Source organism: Biomphalaria glabrata, chromosome 6 (assembly GCF_947242115.1).
Source record: "Biomphalaria glabrata chromosome 6, xgBioGlab47.1, whole genome shotgun sequence".
NCBI classification, from domain to species: domain Eukaryota; kingdom Metazoa; phylum Mollusca; class Gastropoda; family Planorbidae; genus Biomphalaria; species Biomphalaria glabrata.
In genome coordinates, this window is record NC_074716.1 from 9,698,406 (window position 1) to 9,708,984 (window position 10,579).

General features: G+C 37.6%; 1 protein-coding gene across 2 annotated transcripts; it reads right to left on the reverse strand.

Annotated features, from left to right (window-relative positions):
* Positions 1 to 1,375: 1,375 nt before the first annotated feature.
* On the reverse strand, positions 1,376 to 8,606 carry LOC106079596 (uncharacterized). Of its 2 annotated transcripts, XM_056033671.1 has the most exons (3): positions 8,543 to 8,606; positions 3,563 to 3,939; positions 1,376 to 3,388 (listed from the first exon to the last, which is right to left on the reverse strand). In XM_056033671.1, exon 3 carries the CDS (start codon positions 3,384 to 3,386, stop codon positions 2,415 to 2,417), a length of 972 nt encoding a protein of 323 aa, XP_055889646.1. In that variant the 5' UTR covers positions 3,387 to 3,388; positions 3,563 to 3,939; positions 8,543 to 8,606; the 3' UTR covers positions 1,376 to 2,414. The 2 variants fall into 2 exon arrangements, with proteins under 2 accessions (XP_055889646.1, XP_055889645.1); XM_056033670.1 differs by lacking the exons at positions 3,563 to 3,939; positions 8,543 to 8,606 and adding an exon at positions 4,304 to 4,325.
* Positions 8,607 to 10,579: the final 1,973 nt, after the last annotated feature.

Below are 10,579 nucleotides of genomic sequence, written 5' to 3' on the forward strand. Positions count from 1 at the left end.
AGTCCGTACACTTACATTTGAAAGCAGAGTATAACCTGTTCTGCTGGCATTCCGCTTGCCAGTAAGGGTCTCCTGTAGGAGCGCCACATCGATTACCTTTTCGTGGAGGAGTTTGGAAAGTCAATGGAAAGCTCTAAAATCTTGGGGATGGCCCCACAGATGTTTAGTTGTAATATCGAGAGGGACCAGGGGTGGGTTGGATCCCACTAGTGTCTAGTTGGTCTCTCGTCACTATATCGCTTCCAGTCATATCTGCCTGTCGATGCCATTGTCGACAGGAGGTTGTGGTTGACGTCCATCAACCTTATTCAAATCGGATCTCTGAAGGAGGTACGAATGCAGTGTTCGTTGAGAAGAGGACTTTGCTGGAGGAATTTTAGCCCATTTATCAAGGCCTGACAAATTCCCCCCTCATCGAGGTCGCGGGGCGACCAGTAGTGGACTTTTCGTGTCCAGGCCTGTCGCCCACAACCCGGGGCGCGGAGCCTGTTCCGGGTCTGCTCTTGCCCGCTTTTTTTCGTGTCTTTGCTCATCATCATTGTATGGTTAAGGCCGTTGGCGACATTCCTTGATATTCCCAGTATTGGAATTACCATTGTTCGCGGCGAATTCCTCCACTAGCGCACCGGGGAACGGTTGTTAAAGCCTAGCTCGTGAGCGCCAATCAACCCGTCCGACACAGCACGCGCCAGTCAGTCCGGTCATTACCCAAAGAAAGACCTTCGAGTCATCAAGTCCCCAGGAGAACCCGACCAACCCTCGAGTTGGTGTCCAGCGCTATCCGCTTTTCAGAGAACCCGTGAGTCTCCTACTAACCGTTGCCCCGGGGCCCCACGGAGGGGGGGGGGGCTGGACATAACCCCTTTGTGCTTTTACACTTGCCGACTGCTCATCCATCAGTGGCAAGCAACCAGTACCCTTGGCCACCCCCTAAAGAGCGGGTTGTTCACTCGATGAGGTGGTAGTTTAACGCCGAGTAGGTCTGTATCAGATGCCATCATCTAGCAACATTGATCTCCTATTCCCAAGGAATCGACGGCTTTCGTTGGCCATTTTAACCAATATTAATTATGGTATTTTAACTATTTTAAACATATAATAACACTTATCATGGATGAGAGGTGGCCAACTTATATGAGATCGTTATACGACTTTTTGACGCCAGACATTCTGTCAATACTTTTAGAAAATTCACAAACTTTTTATAATAAACATTTTTTCCCCCTTTATGCTACAGTATAGGCCTAAATCCACATAAATACTATACAATAATATTTTCCCCTTTTAAATTCTATCATCTACAGGAACAGTATTTTAGTACCGTACTATATTTTCATGCAAAATGTAAATAAATGCATTAAATAAATAATTCAGAGATTGGATGGTAATTTTAATGTACCGATATTTAAAAAAAAAAGAGATAGAATCTAAATCTGTGTCATCAATTAAAATACGGTACATAAATATTTTATCACCTTTCATCTCATAATTAAATTTCTGTTAACCATAAAATAGATTTTAAGAACTATTTTTAGTGCCAAATTACAGTACCTAGCTTCATCTAAACAGTGCTTTTAGCCTCTTTTTAACTAGCGGTACTTTATTTGAGTTGAAACTACTTGAAACTTAGTTTTAGTATAGTTCCCATCACTAGTTGTGTACTTGTAGGCAACTCTGCAACATTGAGTATATCCCATAAACATTTTTTTTCTGCCAATATAATCAAAATATAAACATATTTTTCAAGAGCTTATAAACTGTAATGTTTTTACATTTCAAAGAAAAGTGGGGAAAAAAACATTATGAATTAAGAAAAATCAGTCAACAGAAATTACTTAAATCACAAACATAAAAGTAACTTCAATGGGGAAAAAAAAATATTTTAAATCAACTAAAAAGTATATAAAATTAAATACTATGCTACAGGAAGCTTTTTGAAATGCTTGTATTCATTATGTAAGGCAGTAAATTGAATAACATTCAGCTATTGCAGTAAGTACTGCTCCAAAATTTGTTCATTCCCTAAGAAATATTTGAACAGAAACTTATTCAGTCAAGTGCATAATTGAATACTGCTGGTACCAAAATGTTTCTTCAGCAATCTCTTAGCACACATCCAAATTTTTTCAACATTTTTTGTCTGAACATTGTCATCATTTGGGTCAGTTGCTTAACCACAGATGCCATGGTGAATGTTTACACATGCAGCATTGCATGTGACTATATGCGTTCCAGGCAAATCTTAAGAAAAATTTTTTTTAGCAAGCAGCCATGTTGGTCATTAAACTACATAATAATGCATCTAGTTATTTTCATTATGAAAACAACAATGAATTTGTAATGCAAATATATTTCAAATTCAATATCATAACACAGAAAACTTAAAAAAGGTTTTTATTCATTCAATTTGGGCATTAAACTACATAATCTTCAGCTATTGCTACAAGTACTGTTCCAAAGATATGTTCCTTCTTTATAGAATTTCTGAAAATAAACTCATTCAGGCATGTGCTGAATTGGACTGTGGTGGTACCAAATTGTTTCTCCAGAAATCTCTTAGCACGCATCCACATTTTTTCTACATTTATTGCATGAACAACATCATATTTAGGGTCAGTAAAATTATCCATTTTAACCTCAGAATGGCTATAAGTGCCATTGTTGATGTCTGATATATAGGCACACAAAGAATTCCTATGAGACACTATATGTGTTCCAGGCAAAATATGTTTTTTTATTGCCTCAGTTAAGGAAGCTACAGTGTTGTTTGGAATTTCCACAAGAAAGCATTTTCTTGAATGTCTTTCTATGCCCCCAAATACCCAACGACTTTCACGTGTAACATATTTTCTCTTAAAATTCTTTGATTCATTGATGTCAACAATAATTGGTTCTCCATCCTCGCCAAGCCCACCAATTTCTGAAAGTCTGTGCCTATAAATATATTTTTCACATTCCTCTCTGCAAGTATTGCAATAGTTCATGGCATATTCTGTAGAGATCTTCGTTTCATGAGAAATGTTAAAAATAGGCATGTCATGAGACCAACAATATATCAACAGTAATAAATGTACAATTGGTATGTGGCTACGAGCAAAGAATGAATTATCTCGAATTGTCCTACGAAAGTGACAGCTTCTACACGCCCACCGGAAGCCGTCAGTTCCTTCTGCATAGGCATTCAAATATGCTGATTGGTGGCATGTAGTACAGTAAGCTGAATTTTTTATCAGACGACGTCGTGCTAACCAGAGCATGCAGTTTTCTTTAGTGTTAACTGCTGCTGACAAAGTTGTTAAAGTCCACTTTTCCTCTTTTATCTGCTGATCAGTCATGATCTGATCTAAATTTACTATTTGAGTACGTCCTCTTCGTCTATCTGTCATTTCTGAAAATAAAAGAATATCTTTATTGTTGACATTTCCAACAACAGGTACATTAAATAAATTAATTAATAAAACAGATAAAAAAAAAAAATATAACCTGGTACCATTAAAAATGACAATTTAAAAAAAAAATTAACAATGTGAAGAAATATATATATATATATCCTAATATTTACAGTATCGAATGACACCTCGCTTTCAAGGAAGTTGATAACTGTCTGGCCATGGCCAGTAGTGCTTTGGGTGCCTCCAGGAGTGAGATGGCAGAATAAATCGCTCTGCTTGCATACTCTTCTTCTTCTTCGTTCTCATTGTTATGTTGGAGTGTTCAGATGAATTTGACCAATACATGAGATGAACTGCGCAGTGGTTTCCAAATCAGGGAGCTCTCCATATAGTTTTCTTTCTATTGGGGTGATTTGGGGCCAATGTCATAAACGGGCCTCTTGGTAAAGAGGGCAGTTTTGGAGGACGTGGTCGGCATTCTCTGGTGATACTCCACATGGGCAGATTTCACTGGTTCCAATTTTGAGCTTCCGGTACATGTGTTTGCCTGCATACAAAAAAAGTGTTTACCAAGCAGTGGTTGTGGTTCTCTCAACCCTTCTGTATGGATCTGAGACAGAAAACAACTAAGACTACTTGAGTGCTTTCACCAAAGATGCTTGAGCTCCATCATGGACATACGGTGGCAAGACAGCACTACAAACTGCGATGTCCTTGCGAGCGCCACTGTGGACAGTATAGACTAGTATAGAGGGACTTCTTATGGTCTGACAGTTACGTTGGACAGAGCATGTACACTGTATGGGGGACGAATGTATGCCAAAACCAGTCTTTTTTGGTGAGCTAAAAGGTGGTCAATGTAACAGAGGTGCCCCAAGGAAATGCTTTAAAGACCAACTTAGGGCACTGACTTGCCATAGCAGACATAGAAGAGAGCACCTAGTTGCATGCGGTCTCAGAACAAGACAGACAGCTGGAAGTCATTTATAAATGCTGTGGGATGCACATTTGAGACCAAAAGGAAATCTGCTGCTGAGGACAGACGCAGACGGCGAAAAGAAAATCTTAATCGACCATAATGGTTATGCTTGCCCTGGTTGTGGGAAATATGTCTACGGTCACAGCTGCGGCTGCGTATTGACAGGAAATATTGCCTTCCTCATTAATCTTCAGACTCAATGACTAGCCTTCTTCTTATTATATTGGTATATTAGGTCTTGGCCTTGAAAAGTAGATCTATAAGTAGAAGTCAATAGTCAATATTGTATAGATAGTAGATCTACTGAGTCTAATCTAGACTAGTTATATATTTATAGAGTTTTTCTAGATCTAGATACTATATTAGTATATAATAATCTAGATAATAGATGTAGGCCTATCCTAATTAATAAACTCAGGTCAGGTAGAGCTAGATCTAGACTAGTGACATTATAATTATAGACTCTATATATCTAGTCTCAAGAAAGAATCTATATATATATATATATATATATATATATATATATATATATTCTATATAAAATTTCTAAACTAGATCTATATAGATCTAGATTCAATTTGAAATCTACTTAATCACAATGTGAATAAATAGAAGGCTGACATGGATCCTTGAGTCAAATAACCTACTCACTGAAGCCCAGGCTGGCTTTAGAAAAGGCAGATCAACAGAAGATCAAATTGCCTTCATCACACAAGAAATAGAAGACGGCTTTCAAGAAAAGAAACCAACAACAATTGTGTGGGTTGACTTAGAAAAAGCATTTGACAAAGTCTGGGAACAAGGTCTCTTGCTCAAGCTAATCCAGCATCACATATCCCACAGAATGTACAACTGGATAAAGGAATACCTAAATAATAGAAAAGCCTTAGTTTGCATGCAAGGACAAAGAAGCCACACAGTGGGTATAAAAAATGGTGTCCCCCAAGGAGGAGTCCTATCCCCAACACTTTTCCTAATATTCATAAACGATCTAAATCAAAACCTACCCAAAAAAGTTAAGAGCAGCATGTATGCAGATGACCTTGCCTTAATTAGCACAGAAGAATATGTAGGAACATCGAAATTTCGATTACAAGATGCTCTTGATAAACTCAATAATTGGTCCAAAGACTGGGGCATGTCCATTAACACAAAAAAGACAACATATACCATATTCTCACTGTCAACAAAACAACAAACAATAAAATTAACATTAGATAAGGAAGCTTTAGAAAAAAATGACAGCCCTACTTATCTTGGAGTCACCTATGACCCGAAACTAACCTGGAAAAACCAAATAGATAAAACACAGAGTAAAGGCATCCAGAGACTATCCCTCTTGAAAAAATTAGCTGGCACAGATTGGGGAGCTAATCACAACATCCTGAAAAAGACCTATACCAGTTATGTAAGACCTGTACTAGAATATGGTGCCACAGCATGGGGCTCAGCAGCCCAAACCAACCTAAGAAAAATAGACAAGGTTCAAAATATTGGTCTAAGGATAATGACAGGAGCAATCAAAACAACACCCATAAGAGCTATGGAGGAAACCGCTGCCCTGATCTCTCTGGATGAAAGAAGAGAAATAAAAATCCTTTCCCAATTCACTAAATTGGAAACCTTGGAGAGGCACCCACTCAGAACAAAAATCCACAAAACTGGCACAAAAAACCGTCTCAAAAGGACCAATTTCATACAGGAATCTCTAAACCTAAAAAAGAAACACCAACTTGAAAAAATTACTCTGGAATCCTTGATACACTATAATGAATCTCCACCCTGGGACGAAAGCCCTCTTCCTACTATAAGGGACCATATTGAAAACATAAAAAGAAAATCTGATTACAGACCAACAGAGCTCAAGGAAATAGTGAACTGTTTTCTACATACCAATTACCCTAGCAATCAGTGGATCAGAGTTTACACGGATGGCTCATCCCATAAAGCCACCACAAATGGAGGAGCTGGAATACTTATCGAATGGCCAGATGGAGGAAAACTAGAAAAATCCTTTGCAACTGGAGAGCTCTCTGACAGTCACAGAGCAGAAAGGGAAGCACTAGCACTAGCTGCTACCATGCTAGCAAATCATCCAAGTTCCCCTCACAGTCAGATTGTCTTTCTAACAGACGCAAAAACAACCCTCCAAAGCCTGCAAAACTCTGATTCCCCTTATATTAAAATCCTCAGAACATCACTCACAAAGCTCAACCACAACAGCAAAAAAACTGTTATTCAATGGATACCAGCTCACATACAACTAGCAGGAAATGAGAAGGCTGACACACTCGCCAAGAGTGGGAGAACAAACTCACAAGTAAACTCTGCACTCTATCCAGAAGAAATGAAGAAATTAATTGTAGATAAAATAAATGAGAAATGGACGAGCTCCCATCCAAATCACAAGAAAGATGATGCTTACTATAAGCTATCCCGACAAGACCAACGTCTAATCTTTCGACTCAGGACCGGACACAACAGAATGCGACAACACATGTTCCGGAAGCTCAAAATTGGAACCAGTGAAATCTGCCCATGTGGAGTATCACCAGAGAATGCCGACCACGTCCTCCAAAACTGCTCTCTCTACCAAGAGGCCCGTATGAGACATTGGCCCCAAATCACCCCAATAGAAAGAAAACTATATGGAGAGCTCCCTGATTTGGAAACCACTGCGCAGTTCATCTCATGTATTGGTCTAGTCATATGAACACTCCAACATAACAATGAGAACGATGAAGAGGAAGAAGAAGACAATGTGAATGTCATTGATTCCGAAGATTAATGATGAGATTGAGTGCAGTGTTAACTAATTTATTTGAATATTTCACAAATCATGTGCCCATGTGGTGAATGGCGTGAAAGGTATATGCAGAACCTATATTCACATTATATTGCGATTTGACGGCTTGTAATGCTACTAATGCTGTACGAGTTACGAGATGCCCAAAAAAATATGTAGATCTATATTCTAAAACTAAAATTGTAGAACAATATCAATAGATTTTATAGATCTATAATCTATGATTACACTTAACATAAATCTACTAATCTCATTTTTCGGTGAGCTAAAAGGTGGTCGACCTAACAGAAGCACCCCATGGAAACGCTTCAAAGACCAGCTTAGGCACCAACTTTCCTTGACTGACATAGAAGAGAGCACCTAGTTGCATGTGGCCTCAGAACGAGACAGCTGGAAGTCATTTATAAAGGGCGTGGGATACACATTTGAGACCAAAAGAAAATCCACTGCCGAGGACAAATGCAGATGGCTAAAAGAAAATCTTAGTCAACCACCAGCAGACAATGGTTATGCTTGCCCTGGATGTGGCAAAATATGTAGGTCACAGCTGGGGCTGAGAAGCCACGGGAAATACTGCACTCCACACTAATCTTCGGACTCAACGACAAGCCTTATTATTATTATTAAATATTTACATAAAAACATAGCTCTAGTCAAGTCTAGTCACTCTAGACAGACAGTTATATTATTATATTATAAGACAGTCTAGACTTAGACTCTTAGACTTAGACCTACTATTATATATAATTATATTATAATATATATATTAATATATTCAATATTACCAACGCATTCATACAGATTTGATATATAGTATAGAATTTATATCTTATCTAAATCTAGACTCTATAGATCTCGATCTAGATTTAATTCAATACTAATAAAGAGATGTATTTCGATCTAGATTTACATCATAGATCTAGACCTATCTATAGTTCTATAGTCATAGTGTCTCTATACGGTGATAGGTGATAGCGTTACACAAAAAAAAAAAAAAACCGAACCTGGGACAGCCTGGGTTTTTATAAATCTGACACCAGTGTGTGTTAGTAAAATTGCACCTACCTAAATAAATCGTAAATAGAGAGCAAATACCTATCAAGTAAGTCTAAGAGACTAAGTCTAACTCTCTCAGTCTCAGTCCGTACAGGCACAGGTTATCTTAATCTTATTTATAATTTATTATATTTTAAGTAAGAATATCATCAATTTTCTGTTAGTTTACGACACTAGAAACGCTAAATCAGGTTTCTGTTATATTTTCAGAATATGCAGAAAAAAATGCAGATTACAAATATGTAATTTGATTTCCTCGGAGATAATTTAAAATATATATTTTTTAAGTTTTATTTCTTATTACATTACCATATATTGTCATTGGAAATACGCCATTTTGGTTTTAAGGCTTAGTACTAGACTATCTCCCTTGAATTACTTGCCAACTCTTTTATGTTGCTGTTTTATCTTTCTTTCTAGCAGCTATTAGATCTAATATTAAAATTCATTTAAAATGCAAACAATCTTTTGTACTTTGAAAAATAACTAAAAATCGAAATTAAAATCATGTAGTTAAAGTAATAACAACAGACAAAAAAATTAATAGAAAAATAAAAAAAATAACTCTAAGCCTAACAAAATATCTGTTATTGGCACAATAAAAGTAATTAAATAAATAGATACCGGTACCCTGACTTTAAATACATGAAAATAATGGACATAAAAATTGTTATTTAATGATGAAATTAATGACATGCAAAAGAAAAATGTGGTATCTTTTAAAAAATGGGTATATTTCTATGTATTTTTATGTAATAAAATACAAAGGCAAGAAAAAAATCACATAGCCAAATAGATCTAATCTGAATATTGTAAGATGAAATATTAATCAACACTTAAAAATTTAGGCTAAATCATCATACTCCAAGCAGTGGATTTGGCAAAAAAACGGTTACATGTGGCCTCTTGTGGTACAACCACATCAAAGTGATTACCATTTGTATGCAATAGTGTTATGTTGCAGCATATATGGTTGTCTGTGTGAGATAGTATGTATGTGTTTGCATCATGAAATAAAGGTTTTAATAATAGCCATGAGTATTTTGTTTTGCTGTGGTTTGGTGAGAATGTATAGATGTCTCTTTGCAGTAGTGTAGCAGCTGCAAGCATTTCTGCAGATTTGTCCCATGTTTTTTCATCAGCTCCATATGCTGCTGTTAAAAAAAATATGGTAGCTATAAGTACAAGTTCTTTATCCTTCTCTTATTATGTACGGTAACTTATAATCATATTGAATGAAAAACAATGCACAATATAAGAACAAGCAATATCTACATCAAGGTAGAGAAAGTAATGATAGGCTTGAAGAGTGGAAGGGAACTCCTTTTATAACAGATTCGGGAAATGTTACAATGGCATCACAGTTAGTAACCTTGTGATGGCTCCAAATAGGGATGGGGCGATGAAAATCAAAGGCTTTATCAAATCTCTTTAATGAGATGAAAGAGCTTCAAGATAAAAATACTATGTCACTACTTCTGTGGACCAAATAGGGGAGGGGGACTAGACTCTATGACAATCAGAGTGTATTTGTCATACATAACTACTTCTTGATGTAACTACTTATAGACTGCCGGCCAACACGATATGATCCAACCACGGTTTTTGTCGTACATAACTATCTGTACAAGCTGGCCGACATTATAGGATACAACCAAGAGAGTTTTGATCATGACATGGTTTATGTTGCATCACGTTTCAGTCTTAGTCTCATTGGACTAGACCTCAGTTTAACTGCATGTCGGTGAAACGAACCGACAAAGAAAGCGAAGAAGGATAAATTTTGACCAAGTAAAACACCGTACCTTGCCCTTCTCCCTTTATGAGCATACCAGCGATCCTAGCAGTAGATGACCTAATATGACCACGGCGCCGGCGAAGCTCCGAGCAGGGGAAGGTTATTACATCACACCTAGTTCTGCCGTAAAGACAAAGATCGCGTGTGACGGCCGGCGCAGCGAGGGTTTAAAGGTACGTAAGAATAAATGGAGACAATCGCCACCTGTACAGTACGGCGAGAGAGAAAAACTTGCTTTGGACTCCGTAACGGAATGTAATACATGGGCGTAGCCAGGGGGGGGTTCTTGGGGTTCAAACCCCCCCCGAAATGAAATCCCCCCCCTGGGGGGGGGGGAGTCAGAATTTAGTGACTGATTTTTTGCTTTGATTTTGTTTATTTTAGGTGAGAATTTAATACTAAACCATCACTTGCCCTAGCACAACCAAAGGGCTTTTGAGTTTAAAACCCCCTACCAGGGGGGTTCGAGTTTAAAAACCCCTACCAGGGGGGTTCGAGTTTAAAAACCCCTACCAGGGGGGTTCGAGTTTAAAACCCCTACCAGAGCG